This window comes from Budorcas taxicolor, chromosome 18 (assembly GCF_023091745.1).
Source record: "Budorcas taxicolor isolate Tak-1 chromosome 18, Takin1.1, whole genome shotgun sequence".
In the NCBI taxonomy this organism is placed as follows: domain Eukaryota; kingdom Metazoa; phylum Chordata; class Mammalia; order Artiodactyla; family Bovidae; genus Budorcas; species Budorcas taxicolor.
The window spans coordinates 59,633,706-59,652,217 of record NC_068927.1 but is presented as its reverse complement, the minus strand read 5'-3'; the positions used below and the strand labels follow the sequence as shown (position 1 = coordinate 59,652,217).

Below are 18,512 nucleotides of genomic sequence, written 5' to 3'. Positions count from 1 at the left end.
GACGATGGATTTTGCAGCAGTGAGGAGAGCTGAGGAGGGTTAGACTCCAGAGTAATGGCCCCAGAGGGGTGGACGTCAAAATAGTCATAGAATAGCAGCAGAGTGTTCAAAACTGAAACCTAAAGGAGCTGGATGGAAGCAGGTGGAGTTTTAGTGGAGGTCCAAATGTCACAGGGTGGAGATGAAGGATATGGCAGGGGAAGAGAGGCAGAATGAGAGCATGGATGGGTCCAGAAGTGATGTCAGTGGCAGAGGGAGACTGGAGGCCTCAGATTCTGCCTTCCATCTATTCCCACATTTGTGATCCCATCACAACACTCACGTATGGTTCCTTTTCCTAGTGAACTGTATTTGACATATAACATTGTGTAAAGTTAAGTCACATAACATGTTTATTTCATGTTTTTATAAATTTAATATAATCACAATTGCAGCGACAGTATCTGTTCCAGATCACATGATGATCAGTTTCTGGTCATTAGAATAATTTTGATGACTATTATTCACTATTATTGTCTACATTCACCATACTGGGGGTTATATCTCTAAGATCTAGGAGTCTACTAGTTTCAAATTTATCCCATTAAACAACCTCTGTCCTACCCCACACCTCTAGGCTCACAGTAATCACCAATTCACTCTGTTTTTTCCAGCTTGGCCAGTAAGATTCTACATATAAACAATATCACACAGTCTTTGTCTTTCTCTATCTGACTCATCTCACTTAGCATGTCCTGAAGATCCATATATGCTGTCTCAAATAGAAGGATTTCCTTCTTTCTCATGACTAATATTCCTTTGCATGTGTATCCACATATATATATATATATATATATATATATATATATATATATATGCTTTATGCAGTCATTCATTGTCAGACACTTAGGTTGTTTCCATGCCTTGGCTGGTGTAAATAATGCTGCAATAAACATGGGACTGCAAGCGCCTTTTTATCATCTGTTTTTATTTCCTATTGTTTCTAATTTCAGCTCAGGAGCAAAAATTGTGCTCAGCTGAAAATGCCCCTCAATAGCCTTCAATCGAAACTATCAGCAAAGTAAAATTTTGGATGAAAAGCACTTAACAATATTTTCTCTCTTCTAACGGGGTACTCCTGTGTATAGGATCTAACATGGTGGGTCGGACAGGGCAGGACAGCCAGGGTGAAGGAGGAAATAGGGCTGTGATAATTCCAGGGAATTAAACTTCTGCTTGAGCTGATAATAACATTCTAGAATGAGACAGTGGTGATGGTTACAGAATACTGTCAATTTACTCAAGGTCACTGCATCGTACCCTTGAACTGCATGTTATTTATATTTTTAACTCAATAATTTTGACCAAAAGACCTGCTGGGATATACCCAGGCTGAAGGATTTCCCAATGGAAAAACTGGGGAAAATTTGAGGACCAAAAAGGAAAATTATACTAATAACATATCACTGCAAATGAAAAGGAATAGCGGACTTTTGGACTCAGAGGGAGAGAGAGAGGGTGGGATGATTTGGGAGAATGGCATTGAAACATGTATACTATCATGTAAGAATCGAATCACCAGTCTATGTCCGATGCAGGATACAGCATGCTTGGGGCTGGTGCACGGGGATGACCCAGAGGGATGTTGTGGGGAGGGAGGTGGGAGGGGGGTTCATGTTTGGGATCACATGTACACCCGTGGTGGATTCATGTCAATGTATGGCAAAACCAATACAGTATTATAAAGTAAAATAAACTAAAAATAAAAAGTTTAAAAAAAAAAGATAAGGGGAAAAACTCTTCTTTATGGAAGAATGGCAATTAACACCCTTATGAGATAGGAAAATGTGGATTTCCAACCATCATCTGAGGATTGGTTCATAGGGAATATCTACAGTGGATGCTAGAATAATTTGGTCAAAGTATTTAATTAAGCTCTTCAGGAAACTTTGAGGTTTCACCCCAAGAATTATTTTATCAATTACACTGGAGAAAATTCACCTCAAAAAGGAGTAAATCTGCTATGCAATCATAACCAAATAATGAAACTCATCACCAATAACAGAAAATATCCCTAATTTGTACCTCTGATGTGATGCAATAAGAAGGTTCCATAGTCATCTGGGTGTAGCAGTTCTGCTCAAATGTTAAACCTGAGTCTCAGGATGAGGCATAGGATCAGAGAAATCTACACTGAAGGATGTTGTGCAAAACAGTGAGTGTGTATTCTTCAAAAACGTATCACTGAAGGAAAAAAAAAAGAGCTGCAAGTGTTCTAAATTAAAGAAACGAAAGAATCAAGAGAATAGAATGCAATTCTCTTATCATGATTAGATCCTAGATTTATGAAAGTAGATAGAAAAGACATCATTGTCTTACTGGGAAAAATCTGTATATGGACTAGCTATTCAATCATGGTGTCACATTAGCATTGATTTGTTAGTAAGATATTAGTTATTGATTGATAAGTAAAATGCCTCTATTGTGTTAGATTAGAGAATGCCCTTGAAAGAAGGAAGCAAATATTCAGCTATCAAGCGGCAAATTGTCCAAATGTCTACAATTTATTCTTACATGAAACAGCAAACACAAAAACAGATGAAAAATAATTTGTGATAAAACAGTAATGTTTGAAAAAAATAGTCCTGTCTGGTGAATCTAGATGAAAAGGAAGCTGTAGGTTCAAGTTTTTGCAGATCTGTATTTCCTGCTGTATTTTTGCATTTCCGTATGTTTAAATTTTTCAAAATGAAAAGTGACCATTAAATGAAAGGTGGGAATATGTGAGTACATTGATGCTGGGATATTATCACACCTTACAGCCAGGTGTAAGAGCAGTTTAGCAATTATGCACCCACAGTGAGACTGTGCAGTCGTGGCGGTGAAGCAGTCCCATCCCTCAGAACTACTGAGATAGTCCATGTGTGCACAAGGCAACATGGCCAACGAGCCACATCCCATGATGCGACCGCTGACATTTGACTCTTTAAAGTATAAACAGGAAGTGCTCTGACATAGAGGTCTCATTAATAATCTCTACTGAGAAAAGAGAAAGCTCCTACACTATTAGTGGGATTGTAAATTGGTGCAGCCACCGCAAAAAAACAGTATGGATGAGCCTTAAAAACTAAAAAACAGACTTACTATATGATCTAGCAATTCCACACCTGGGTATTTATATTTAAAAACAGGCAACAAACACACTAATTCAAAAAATAACACGTGCCCCAGTGTTCACAGCAACATTTTTTATAATAACCAAGATAACGACTCAGACTGAGTTACCAACAGATGATCAGAAAAAAAAGTGATGGTATATACACAATGGAATACTGCTCAGCCATTAAAGAGAATGAAATTTTGCCATTATAACCACATGGATGGATTTTAAAATTCCATGCTTAGGAATTATTATGCTTATAATTCACAGAAAAGCCAATGCTATATGATATTACTGTTATGTAGAATCTAAAAACTGGAACAAACTAGTGACAAAAAGAAATATAACAAAAAGAAAGAGATTCATAGATATGGAAAACAAACTAGTTACCAGTGGGGAGATGCGAAGGGGTATGGGCAACACAGGAATACGGGGTCAAGACATGCAAACTACTATCCATAAAATAAATTAGATACAAGGATTTATTGTACAGCACAGGAAACATAGCCAGTATATTATATTAACTATAAGTGAAATGCAAAATTTAAAAATTGTGAATTGCTATGTTTTATGCAAACATACTGCAAATCAACTATACTTCAGTTTTTTAAATTAAACTGAAAATATTAATATTGAAACATAAAATTAACAAATAAGTGAACAAATAAATTCCTCTCTGGAGCTTTCTGGAAAACATAAAGATGAGATACAGTGAATAGATTATTGTCTCAATGTCCTTATAAAGGCGGGGTAATAGGCTTAGATAAAATGACACTGTGATTCCATTTTAAATGTATCCTAATTTCTATGTTAATTTCTAGATCAAATTGCCAACATGCGCTGGATCATTGAAAAAGCAAGAGAGTTCCAGAAAAACATCTATTTCTGCTTTATTGACTACGCCAAAGCCTTTGACTGTGTGGATCACAATAAACTGTGGAAAATTCTGAAAGAGATGGGCATATCAACTACTTGACCTGCCTCTTGAGAAACCTATATGCAGGTCAGGAAGCAACAGTTACATCTGGACATGGAACAACAGACTGGTTCCAAATAGGAAAAGGAGTACGTCAAGGCTGTATATTGTCACCCTGCTTATTTAACTTCTATGCAGAGTACATCATGAGAAACGTTGGGCTGGAAGAAGCACAAGCTGGAATCAAGATTGCCGGGAGAAATATCAATAACCTCAGATATGTAGATGACACCACCCTTATGGTAGAAAGTGAGAGGAACTGAAAAGCCTCTTGATGAAAGTGAAAGAGGAGAGTGAAAAAGTTGGCTTAAAGCTCAACATTCGGAAAACGAAGATCATGGCATCCGGTCCCATCACTTCATGGGAAATAGATGGGGAAACAGTGGAAACAGTGTCAGACTTTATTTTTTGGGGGCTCCAAAATCACTGCAGATGGTGACTGCAGCCATGAAATTAAAAGACGCTTACTCCTTGGGAGAAAAGTTATGACCAACCTAGATAGCATATTGAAAATCATAGACATTACTTTGCCAACAAAGGTCCGTCTAGTCAAGGCTATGGTTTTTCCTGTGGTCATGTATGGATGTGAGAGTTGGACTGTGAAGAAAGCTGAGCACCGAGGAATTGATGCTTTTGATCTGTGGTGTTGGAGAAGACTCTTGAGAGTCCCTTGGACTTCAAGGAGATCCAACCAGTCCATCCTGAAGGAGATCAGTCCTGGGTGTTCATTGGAAGGACTGATGCTGAAGCTGAAACTCTAAAACTTTGGGTACCTCATGTAACGAGTTGACTCATTAGAAAAGACCCTGATGCTGGGAGGGATTGGGGGCAGGAGGAGAAGGGGATGACAGAGGATGACATGGCTGGATGGCGTCACTGACTCAATGGACATGAGTTTGGGTGAACCCCAGGAGCTGGTGATGGACAAGGAGGCCTGGTGTGCTGCGATTCATGGTGTTGCAAAGAGTCGGGCATGACTGAGCTACTGAGCTGAACTGAACTGAACTGACTGAATTTCTACGTTAAAGCTAACACAAAATATGTACACAACTTTCAAAGAAAAGATTATGAGGTAAAATTATGTTTAAAAACTAATGGAAAAGAAGTTAATATAGATAAGACAGAAAATATAATCTGCTGATAGACAAATGTACCTATTATATTCAATGTAAGTAGACTAAGGTCTTCCTCAAACTTTTGCTACTATATTCAATAAACGGTTTTTCAGGAGATATAGTCAAATAATAGGATTAAGGCAGCAGAATGAAAAATACACTATATGGAATTTTAAAAAAATAGCATGGCAATATATGTTTCAGATAACACATACTTTAAGATTTATCACTATTGTAGTTAGTGCTATCTTAAATTTTTATTAAATACAAATTTCCAATATGTTATTGAGAAATACAAACATGACTGACTTTATACATATGTATATATACACTTATACACACAAATATACACAAAGATCACAAACAGACATATATACACATTCTGTAGATGAGTGTGTCTGTATTCTCTTCTTCTTCCTATGTGATCTACTCTGTGGTAAATCATTAAATGTCTCATGAGCTAAAAATAGCATTTTTCTGTGGGGTGCAAGGTTCAATCTATATGTATATATCCATTCATTCAAAACAATTTTTTTGTTTTCCAAACTGCTGAATTCTCATTACTTCCATTACTTCTCATTACATTCCATTACTTCAGAATGTCAATAGAGAGACAATCACAGACAAATCTCTTCTGTACTTGAGGCAATATGCATTTTGCTCCATGAAAATTGAGGAGCCGCAAACTCAACATACCCAAAGTGGAGCCATGTCTTTCCCTTTCAATTGGCTCTTCCCCCGATGCTCTGAATTTAATGGAAGTCTCCACCACAAACTACTTTCATGACTTCGGAGACATAAGTGTGCACTTGAAAACCTCTTTCTTGCCAATATGTCCAAGTCACCTTCACAAAAGAGAAAATTCTGCCTTCTACACATCCGAGTCCCATGCAACTCACACCTTTTTCAACTGTCACAATCACTTGATGTTTAAAAACATGATAAAATGTAATTTTATGCTCTAATTTGCACTGCTTCAGCTCAGTCTGGTCATTTCTACCTAAAATATTCAAACATGCTCCCTGTCTCACAAAACACCATATTTGAAATAAATGTCGTCTAGGGGTCACTAAGAGTCAGACACGACTGAGCGACTTCACTTTCACTTTTCACTTTCATGCACTGGAGAAGGAAATGGCAACCTGCTCCAGTGTTCTTGCTTGGAGAATCCCAGGGATGGTGGAGCCTGATAGGCTGCCATCTATGGGGTCGCACAGAGTCGGACACAACTTAAGTGACTTAGCAGCAGCAGCAGCAGCAAGAGTTAAAAAGGGACAAAACTCAACAGCGGCTGCCAAAAGATTTATTTAAGGACTGAAATTCCCCTTCAGCACTATTGTCATCAGTATCAGTAATCACCTTTCTTTCACACACTATGCAATTCTCACACACCTTTTCTTAATATTCCATGCTTACTTCATTTCTAGGAAATTTACAGTGATATATTTAAGTAACACAGTTGTACACTTTTTCATAACATCCAGATTGTTTGAGGACCTAGTGTTTATTAATGCATAAATTCTAAACTCCTCTACGTAAGCATTAGTAGAAGATCCATTAAATAAATATTTGCATGATAATTCATAATACTTCACTACAATTATTACCATGACATTGCTTAATCTGAAGCAGATCCTCATTGTATTTTGTTTACAATCCTCTGGTAAGCAACTCATAATTTTACCTAGGACTCTGATGGAAGTAAGTGAATAAGGAAACAAAGTCCAAATACATACCATTTACATCTTTCTCCTAAGGGTAGGGGAGTTTGTATTTCTTTTCTCAGCAAAACAGAGCCTGGATATTCTGGAGTCACGACTCATGATCAGAAAGGGGCTGATAGTTGGGAAGCATGCAGTGACTATGGCAGAGCTGTTCACAAAGAACAAACTAGGATTATTCAAAAGACTCAAAACAATGTTACAGATGGTGGAAAGAGTGTTAAAATTAACAAAGGTGCTCACCACAAGAAGGATGGTTTTGGTGGCTCTGGACTCAGGGGAAGATATGGAGGAGATCTTGATGCTGTGAATGTTTTGGACCCTCTGCTTGTGCCTGTACAGGATGAGAACTGTGGAACCACTGGCCCAGATCATGACCACAAAACAGAACACATCAGGGAAGGACAGCAATGCTGCATATAATGAGTCTCTGGTTTGGTCATGACGAACAGAAGAACAGTGTCCAAAACGCTTTCTGTTTGTGATGCTTTTGTTGCTCAAATCTCCACTCAGAAACATAAGATAAATGACATTTACCAGCATGTTCACAATCCAGCACAGGATAATTGAAGGAACAACATACTTGAGAGCTTTCACTTTAAGCCCTGCCCATTTGGAGTTCCTGGGACTGATCGTGATGACCTGGAAGACGCTCAAGAGGCAGGTGGTGCCAATGGACACTCCCCTGCCCACTACACGGACATAAGGGAAAAATCTGCAAGCAAAATCTCTGTCGAGATGATGCCACTGAAAATTGGCCACTATATTGTGGAATCCACAAGACAAAAGAACTAAAATGTTGGCTACAATCAGGTTCTTGACAAGCAAATCTATGCTCTTCAGCCTGATCCCAGTGCAATAAAGGAAAAGATAATGGTAAAGAAGAGAGAAATTTCCCAGCATTCCAAATACAGTCTGTAACAATAAGATGAAACCTGCTGTCAAATCACCAGCAGCCATGCTCTCAGGTCTCAAGAACTGATGGTTGTCTTCTGAGCTAGAGGATCCTGAATGGGAACGTGTGAATCACAGGGACAATGTTAACTGAAATCCGGCATTCTCCACTTACCATTTCCTACTTTGAAATAATTAAAGTTTTCCTCTCAAGTCGGGTTTCCAAATGTTGAATGTAAAACAATTAAAGAACACTTGCAATGTATGAATCATACATTGATTCATACATATGAAAGACACACATGTGGCAATATCTTTATTGCTCACAAATTCATGAGGCAGATAGTATTACCTTCCTTATAAAAATGAGGGAAACATCAATCGGAGAAATTAAGTGTTTGGTCTAAATTCACTCACTGGCTGGAGGTGTCACCCTGGAACAACAATGGTGCATTTAACCTAGAATGTACTCATATACTAGTTACCTGTATTCTTCAAATAAACCACATCTAAATGGAGTTTTGCTTTTGCATCTTGTCAGTTCAGTTCAGATTAGTGGTATTTTAATTTAAAATTTAGGAAGGGACAAATTTCCACTTATTTTTGATGAGTTATTCTATACACAATTGCAAACTTCAACAAAAGCTTTTGAAATCATAATTAAATGTAAATGCACTGACTACTGTATAAAACTGCAGGTATCTGCCCCATGACAGGTGGATTTAATGAATACAAGAATTCCTTATTTTAAGGATGCCAACAGAAAGACTCATTTACTTTCATCTAGGAAAAAAGCACAATACCAAGATCCATGGGAATTATGCAACAGGAAACAATGAAGCCTATAATGGCAAAGAGTAGAAACCAAATTTTAACCTGTTCCAAATGGTGTGCATATCAATTTTTAATACCTGAGATTTAAAAGTATTAGCAGTAAGCAAAGATTTTTGAAAGATATTAAAACATGACAATACAAAATGAAATCTTAAGGCAAGCAACTTGTGTACTGTATAAATGCCATATATTTTCTAGATTGGTTTTATAATATTTAAAGGTGTCAGCAATATACATTTGAGCCTAAAAATGTTATCTGAAATGTATAAAGTTCTGTGTTTCTTAATGCTACTTCCCTAAATTTAAAGTGCTAAGAGTCTCTCCAAAATCAATTGAGACACAACTATTAAATCTACCAGCACTTCACCCTCCCCACCAGGCTCCTCTGTCCATGGGATTCTCTAGGCAAGAATACTGGAGTGGGTTGCCATTCCTTTCTCTGAAAGATCTTCTAGACTCAGGGATCAAACCCCAGGTCTCCTGCATTGCAGGCAATTTCTTTAGAGTCTGAGCCACCAGGGAAGCCCATGTCATTTACAGGAAACATTTATATTCCAGAAACAACTGACAGACACACTGTTTCTTCATAGGATCAGATGTTTGCTACTTTTTGTTACAAGTATTGAATATGATAAGCCCACCTATGAAACCTGAAATGTACCTCTGTGATTGCTGAAAAGTATACTGAGTATCAAATTGATTTGGAACTATAGTCCTTGATCACATGAAACATCAGTTTTCATTATCATTTGCATTAAACCACAACCATCACTCCCAGTGAGAAATACACACATTAGGAGCCATTAGGAATTGGTGAATGGTCTAGGACCTCATCTCCCTTTTCTATCTCAGTTCAGACTCAGGGTTTATCCCGCCCTCCTGCAGGGCTTTGGTGCTGGGCCTGGTTCACACACAGGAGACTCCCTTTGTGCAGTACGTCCACTTACCAGATTCCTTCCTCAGCATGAAAGTCAGAGCAATCAGCCTGTGCGCAAGAGGGCTAGCTCCACCCTGAGATATGAGTTTGTGATCCTGTGACCTCATCTCCCCTCAGAATTGTAATTATCATGTCAGCGGTAGCAGCACTGGCAGGAACAGGCTTAGGAGCCGGGATTATTTTTGAAAACATTTTCCCAGTTGCTAATTACCAAGGACAATGATCACTTTCGAGCTAATGTATCTTAAGAGACTATTAGAGTGTTTGTGACAGATGCTCACTTTTCCTTGATCCCTGGAGGCAGACAGGGCTCACAAGCAGGGAGCAGAAGGTACTAACGACTGACATATAAGGGACTGGCTGCACATATGTGTCACAATAGAGGTTCTGCTTCACTTAGAAATTCTACTCAGGACAGTTCTTTCCTAATTTCATACACTGAGCTACACCATCAATTAAGTTAAGAGAAAGAAATGGAATTTATACAAGTATCTTACATCTCAAAAGAGATACAAGTAACAAAAGAATATGATGCCAATAATCTATATTAGATATCACTGCTCTCATTTGCACAACCCAATATCAATGAATGTGCAAATTCTTAGGAAAATAAACTTCACCAATATTGAAAATTTTAGGAAGAGATGCAGATCAATACCCACACAGGAAAGACAGAAGTTTCTAAAGAGGCCCTTGAAATTACAAGCCACAGAATAAGATGCCTGAATAGGGAGATTCAACAATTCTGTCAGGTAAGTCAAGGCTATTCACTTAACTCAGTACCATCAAGAGGTCAACACAGTTATCTATACTTACTTTTGGGTAAATTTTTCATTAAGAAATTATGACTGCATTTTGAATTAAGAAATACATTTCCAAAGGATCAGGAAAAAATATTTATATATGATGACTTTAATTCTTCAGGTTTTCCTACACATAAATCAATCTTTGATCTTAGTTCAGTAAGCAATCACTCCAAGCTGTCAGGTCAGTTGTTAGAGTCATAATGGTGGACAAACCATCCTATATACATACACAAAATCATAACATGTGCAAACATACATGCAAAGACATTCACACAGTCAAGCACACAGTGGCACACATTCACACACTTATGCAGAAACGGAATAACACCCATTATTGAAGACAAAGTACTGGGAAGGTCTCAGGCCTGCCCTATGATGTCAGCATTGAGTGCCTACAATCAACAAAAAGGTTTTCTTGCCATACCCACCCTAGTCACTCCCTTTGCCTGAAATACAGATAGAACAGTAAAATATTCTTGGTGTGGTGTGTATACAACCTTCTACCTGCGGTGTTACAGTATGTAAGAAAAAAAAATTAAGGAGTATTTTGTATGAGCAATATTTTCACTTCATGGTCTGACTGTAAAAAAAAGACCCATGAGTGACCTATACATGCTAAGTTGCTCTAGCTGTGTCCAACTCTTCCTGATGCTATAGACTGTAGCCTGCCAGGCTCCTCTGTCCATGGGATTCTCCAGTCAAGAAGACTGGAGTGGGTTGCCATGCCCTCCTCCAGGAGGTCTTCCCAACCCAAGGATGGAACCCACGTCTCTAATGTCTTCTGCATTGGCAGGTGGGTTATTTATGACTAGTGGCACCTGGGAAGCACAAATGACTTGTGACTCCACTGGAAATGATGAAATTAATAATGGCGGATGAATTGGTGACCCTCAAACTGTCCCTGATACCTCCATCACCCTTATTGACATACTGGCTCCCCGTCCACCTCTATCTCCCAAAAACCTTCACCCCACAACTCCTTAGGTCTTTATCCATCTCTTAGCACCTATCTAATCACCTTCACCAGGACTTCCCTGGTGGCTTAGAGGGTAAAAGCATATGCCTGCAATGCAGGAGACCTGGGTTCGATCCCTGGGTCAGGAAGATTCCCCTGGAGAAGGAAATGGCAACCCACTCCAGTATTCTTGCCTGGAAAATCCCATGGACAGAGGAGCCTGATAGGCTGCAGTCCATGGGGCCACAAAGAGTCAGACACAACTGAGTGACTTCACTTCAATCACCCTTCAAGCCCATGATCTACAATTCCCTCCAACCTCCACCTGACCCTTCTAGTTCCACACCGCACCTCCACTCTACATCCCATTGCAATTCTCTCCCTCTGACAATTCCACACCCCACCAGTTCCTGCACCACAGCTGACTACTACTTGCCTTCCATGGCCTCACCTTTCTTTGTGGATGCATATTTCCCCCTCTTCTTACTTCAACCCAATTCCTATTCCCTCTGTACCCTTCTCCCTAGAAACCTTCCCTTATGATTCAAATTTGCAGGGCCTTTCTCTTAATGATCAAGCTGTATGTTTAGACAAAATGTTTTTCCAACTTCTTCATATTCATGGCAGCTTTCCATATGCACAGGCTAGCTTGCTTCTCTTGGTGCCACTGAACCTGATCAGCAAATTCCCAGAAATGATTTAGAGAAAGAGAACAAGGAAACCAACCACTATGACCATGTAGGAAAGGGCTAATCAGCAAACCTCAGTTGCTCAAACTCTGAAACAATTTTTGAAAACCCTGTATTTAGGATTGGTCTTTGACTCACTCCTGGGAGATAATCTCTCAGCCATGGCATATTCTCCTGGATAAGAGTGTTTTGATATACTTGAAGCATTGGGCCATACTGGACCAGTGGGACTAGAGAAGTTTATGCTAACAATACAATTTATGGTGAAGAGCTGTTTTTGCCCTGAAGGGCTGGAGTCTGAGTAGCTGACTTCAGTTCCATGGGGGATGCAGGGCTACATGAATGACCTTCAGTTCAACCCTGCACCAAGGCTCAAGTGAGCTGCCTTGGTCAACGCCACTTAACATATATTGTCACATACTTTTCAGGATGAAATAACAACGTCTCCAAGTGCCTCCAGTGGGAAGGGGCATGTGGACTATTCTGTATGGTTTCATGTGGACTTTCCCTTATGCACCTTTTCCCTTTGCTGATTCTCACCTGTTCAGTTCAGTTCAGTTGCTCAGTTGTATCTGACTCTTTGCGACCCCATGGACTGCAGCACACCAGGCCTCCCTGTCCGTCACCAACTCCTGGAATTTACTCTAACTCATGTCTACTGAGTCGGTGATCCATCCAACCATCTCTCTTCTGTTGTCCCCTTCTCCTCCCACCTTCAATCTTTCCCAGCATTAGGGTCTTTTCAAATAAGTCAGTTCTTCACATCAGGTGGCCAAAGTGTTGGGGTTTCAGCTTCAGCATCAGTCCTTCCAATGAATATTCAGGACTGAGTTCCTTTAGGATGGACTGGTTGGATCTCCTTGCAGTCCAAGGGACTCTCAAGAGTCTTCTCCAACACCACAGTTCAAAAGCATCAATTCTTCAGTGCTCAGCTTTCTTTATAGTCCAACTCTCACATCCATACATGACTACTGGAAAAACCATAGCTTTGACTAAATGGAACTTTGTTGGCAAAGTCATGTCTCTGCTTTTTAATATACAGTCTAGGTTGGTCATAACTTCCCTTCCAAGGAGTAAGCATCTTTTAATTTCATGGCTGCAGTCACCATTTGGAGCCCAGAACAATGAAGTCTGTCACTGTTTTCACTCACATGTAATGCACTGTAACTTCTCACCTGTAATACACTGTAATTTCTCAGCAATACACTAGTAACCTTCGGCTTAATCAATTCTGAATCTTGGGTGTCCTTCGATATATCCTTAAGCTTGAAGATAGCTATGGAGACCCCTAACCCAATCATATAAAACAGTTTCCGAAACACTATCCTGTTGCAATAAGCTCTGTTGCCAAGTCTAGGATCCAGGCTAAAGAAATCCAACAGTGAATATACTCTACCCCATAAGAGCTTAAAAACACACAAACACAATGAGAGCAATACATTTACGATATACAGGTCCCTGGAGATATGGTTTTCATTGGGACACCTGTCAATATGAACAACGTAAGATGTCCAAAACCATTGTGTCAGCACCAATCTGCAAGTGAACTTGATCAGGACAAATTTCATTTGACTCTGAGAAGTAAGTACTGGTCCTATCAAATCAGTGTGAGGGATCAGCCTATCAGATCAAAACCAGGTCTTCTATGAGGCCCTGCTGGAGCTCCTGAACATGGGCTCCAGCCCATGCATGGAGATTGAGCAAGTAGACTCTGTAAGGGCCCCCTAGGGGAGAAACAGGGGTGTAGACACCATCACCTAGTCACAACTGCTGGCCTCCTGTCTCAGCACTCAGAAAGGGACAATAAAACTTTCAAAATTGGTGTTTTTAGTGACCAGGCCTTATGCAGGACCTGCTCTGGATTCAGAGCATCCTGTCCCCACAGCATTTCTGGTTTCAAGGAAGGTTTTCATGATACAGAAAGGGTAGGAGGAGTGAAAAGTCTAAAGTTCAGGGAAAGTCAGCTTGCTGAAGGCTAAGGCTGATACTGTGCACACACACACACAACTCCCAACATAAAAGAAAAAACAGAAACAAACTTCTCACGGAAGCTGTGACATAGTAAGAAACATACATTTGAACGTTGTCCCTGGTTTCTGACACAGAGCTTCGAAACCCCTGTATTTGAGCGGTACAGGTGAATGAAGTCTCTTGTCAGTCATGAAAAGCCCCTTTCATCCATGTCTGTTTTCTATCAAAGAGGAAACTCTTGGTGGGCCCCTAGAGAGCTTCAAGATGGAAGCTGGTTGCCAGAGGAACCAATCATGTGACTAGAGGGTTGGACTTTCAGGCTTAGGCCCCAAGCTCCAGAAAGCGAAGAGTGGCTGGAGAATCAGCTTAATCATCAACAGCCAATGATTCAGTCAGTGATACTCACATGATAAAACCTCCATTAAAAACTCCTGAATAACAAGGCACAGAGATCCTCAGAGTTGGACAGCACATCCACCTGCAAGGAGGGTGGCAATGCCCAACTCCATGGGGACAGAAGCTCCTGTGCTTGGGCTCCTTCCAGAACTCACCCAATGTACTCCTTCATCTGGCCATTCCTATGTATCCTTTAAAATAACTGGTGGCAGTAAGGAAAATGTTTTCCCGAGTTTAACTGAATATTTACTGAAAATATACAGTTTTCTGAATATTCCACCAAATGCTTCAACTTCAAATGGGGGCGGGCTGAGTATGAGGATACCTGACATTATAGTTAAATTAGACAAAAGTATAGATACTCTGCAGTCCCAATATTGGGACTTGCATCTGAACTGAGGACAGTCTTGTGGAACCTGAACTAAGTAGTTAATGTCAGAGTTGAAGTGAGTTATAGGACACCCAGCTGGTTTCCAGACAGTTAAACAACTTTGCAGAGTGGAGAAAACCCACTTACGTATCATGTCAAAATTGTTGGGAATAAACACAAGTCACTAAAACAGTGACAGGAAAATAACACCAAAAAAGAGTGTGGTAGTTACAATGACTTGAAAAATGGAGACAGAAGGCGGAAAAGATGGAAAGTATTTTATAGTGGCACAAAGAAGGTAGGTAACAACCCAACATGCATTGGAGGAATTAATCCATTCCTCCCATAAAATATACTGAATATATTTGACCTGCTGTGTCAAGCACCTGATCTGCTGGCAGTGGACAGAACTCCAAGAACAAGGCACATGTTTCCTGCCCTTGTGCAGTTTATATTTTGTGGGCAAAGACAATGGATAATAATGAAAAATAACCTAGAAGACAACATAGGAAGAACATTTTCTGACATTAATTACAGTACATATTTTTTGGATCTGTCTCCTAAGGGAAAAGAAACAAAAACAATGATAAACAAATTGGACACCTATTTAATTTTAAGGGGCTTTCCTGGTAGCTCAGTGGTAAAGAATCCACCTAGGGAAAAAAAAAAAAAATCCACCTTCCAAGCAAGAGAAGCAAGTTCAATCCCTGGTTTGGGAAGAGCACCTGTTGAAAGAACTCTTAATCAACTCCAGTATTCTTGCCTGGGAAATCCAATGGACAGAGGAGCCTGGAGGGTACAGTCCATGGGGTTGCTAAAGACTCAGACGTGATGTAGTGACTAAACAATAACAGCAATTAAACTTGAAGGCTGTTTCAGAGCAAAGGAAACCACTGACAAAATGAAAATACAACCAATGGAATGGGAAAACAATGTCTGCAAATGATATGACTGATGATGGATTAATATCCAAAAGATATGAACAGCTCATATAACTCAATATCAAAAAACAAATAAACCCCCTGAAAAAATGAGTGGAAGACCTGAATAGATATTTTCCAAAGAAGACATACAAATGGATAGCAAGCACTTTAAAAGGTACTCAACATTGCTAGTCATCAAAAATGAGTCTTGTTTGCAAGTAGAAACAAAAATGAGATATCACCTCACAGCTGTCTGAATGGCTATCAACAGGAATGTTGTCCAGTTTGTACAGAAAATAAAACCCTTGTGCATTGTTGGTGGGAAATGCAAATTGGTGTAGCTGCTATGGAATACAGTATGGAAGTTCCTCAAAAATGGTAAAAATAGAACTACCACATGATTCAGCATTTCCACACCTGACTATACATTGGAAAAAAAAAAAAAAAACTATTTCAGAAAGTTATCTGCAGGATTCTCTGGGTGGTCCAGTGTTTAAGGCTTGGTGCTGCCATAGCAGACTGAATAGGCGTTCAATTCCTGGTCAGAGAAGGTCCACATGCAGTGTGGTACAGGGGAAAAAAAGTAGCATGTAACCCAATGTTGAAAGTGGAATTTTTAAAATCAATAACACAAGATATGGACACAAATTTACAACAGATGAACTGATTAACATGAGTTGATATATACAAGTGGAATACTGCTCAGCTGTTAAAGAGAATATAATTTTGGCCATTGAAACCACATGAATAAGCCTAGAGGTTATTATGCCTAAAGAGATAAATCAAACGCACAAAAATAAATACTATATATGATATTGCTTCTCTGAGGAATTGAAAACTAGAACAAACTAAAGAATGGAACAAAGACGAAACAGATTGGTAGACACAGAAAACCATCTAGTGGTTACAGTGGAGAAGGGGAAAGCCATGAAGGCAAGAAAAATAGGGGATTAAGAGATGCAAACTACTGTGTGCCAAGTAAATTAGATATAAGGATATATCTCACAACACAGGGAACATAGCCAATACATATCAATAACTATACATGAAATAGAACCTTTAAAAACTGTGAATGACTACTGTACTCATCAAACATGTAATACTGTAAATCAACTATATTTCAATCTTAATTAAAATAAAAAATTTTAACTTGAAATAAAAGTAAATTAAAAATTAAGCAAAAAAGTAAATAAATGAAATCCTCTTCAGAGCCTTCTGGAAAAAATATGAGAAAGAGTGAACAGGTTATTATCTCAATGTCCCAACAGTATCAGATAAAATGACATTGTGATTAACTTTTGTTTTTGTTAATTTATTTATTTTTTCTTTGAAGGATAGTTGCTTTACAGAATTTTGTTGCTTTCTGTCAAACCTCAACACGAATCAGCCATAGGTATACATACATCCCCTCCCTTATGAACCTCCTTCCCATCTCCCCATCCCACCCCTCTAGATTGATATAGAGCCCCTCTTTGAGTTTCCTGAGACATACAGCAAATTCCTATTGGTTATCTATTTTACATATGGTAATGTAAGTTTCCATGTTACTCTCTCCATACATCTCACCCTCTCCTCCCTTCTTGCCATGTCCATAAGTATTTTCTATGTGTGTTTCTCCGTTGCTGCCCTGCAAATAAATTCTTCAGTATCATTTTTCTAGATCCCATATATATGCATTAGAATACGATATTTATCTTTCTCTTTCTAACTTACTTCATTCCGTACAATAGGTCCTAGGTTCATCCAACGTATTAGAACTTACTCAAAGGTATTTCTTTTTATGCCTGAGTAATACTCTGGGAGTTGGTGACGGACAGGGAGGCCTGGCATGCTGCAATACATGGGGTCGCAAAGAGTCGGACACGACTAAGAGACTGAACTGAACTGAATATTCCATTCTGTGTATGAACCACAACTTCTTTATCCAATCATTGGTCGATGGACATATAGGTGGCTCCCATGTTCGAGCTATTGTAAATAGTACTGCAACGAACAATGGAATACATGTGTCTTTTTCAGTTTTCATATATCTCAGGGTATATGCCTAGAAGTGGGATTGCTCGGTCATATGGTGGTTTTATATTTAGTTTTTTAAAGGAATCTCTATACCATCTTCCATAGTGGCTGTATAAATTTACATTCCCACCAACAGTGCAAGAGCATTCCCTTTTCTCCACATCTTCACCACATTTATTTTTTGTAGACTTTTTGATGAGGGCCATTCTGACAAGTGTGAGGTGATATCTCATTGTAGTTTTGATTTGCATTTCTCTAATAATGAGCAATGTTGAGCATCTTTTCATCTGTTTGTTAGCCATCTGTATGTCTCCCTTGGAGAAATGTCTGTTTAGGTCTTTTTCCCACTTTTTGATTGGGTTGTTTGTTTTTCTGGTATTGAGTTGTATGAGCTGCTTGTATATTTTTGAAATTAATCCTTTGTCAGTTGCTTCAGTTGCTATTATTTTCTCCCATTCTGAGGGTTGTCTTTTCACCTTGCTTAGTGTTTCCTTTGCTGTGCAAAAGCTTTTAAGTTTAATCAGGCTCACTTGTTTACTTTTGTTTTTATTTCCATTCTCTAGGAGGTAGGTCATAGAGGATCTTGCTTTGATTTATGTCATTGACTGTTCTGCCTATGTTCTCCTCTAAGAGTTTTATAGTTTCTGGTCTTACATTCAGGTCTTTAATCCATTTTTGAGTTTATCTTTGTGTATGGTGTTCAGAAGTGTCTAATTTCATTCTTTTACATGTAGCTGTCCAGTTTTACCAGCACCATTTATTGAAGAGAC

At 39.1% G+C, this 18,512-nt stretch overlaps 2 protein-coding genes across 2 annotated transcripts in view; both read right to left on the bottom strand.

The window, feature by feature from the left end:
* LOC128063521 (zinc finger protein 350) overlaps positions 1 to 18,512 on the bottom strand; it is a 442,658-nt gene that overhangs the window by 299,199 nt on the left and 124,947 nt on the right. The window lies entirely within an intron of this gene.
* On the bottom strand, positions 6,970 to 7,911 carry LOC128063534 (vomeronasal type-1 receptor 4-like). The gene has a single exon (XM_052656311.1). The coding sequence runs from the start codon at positions 7,909 to 7,911 to the stop codon at positions 6,970 to 6,972; it is 942 nt and encodes a 313-aa protein (XP_052512271.1).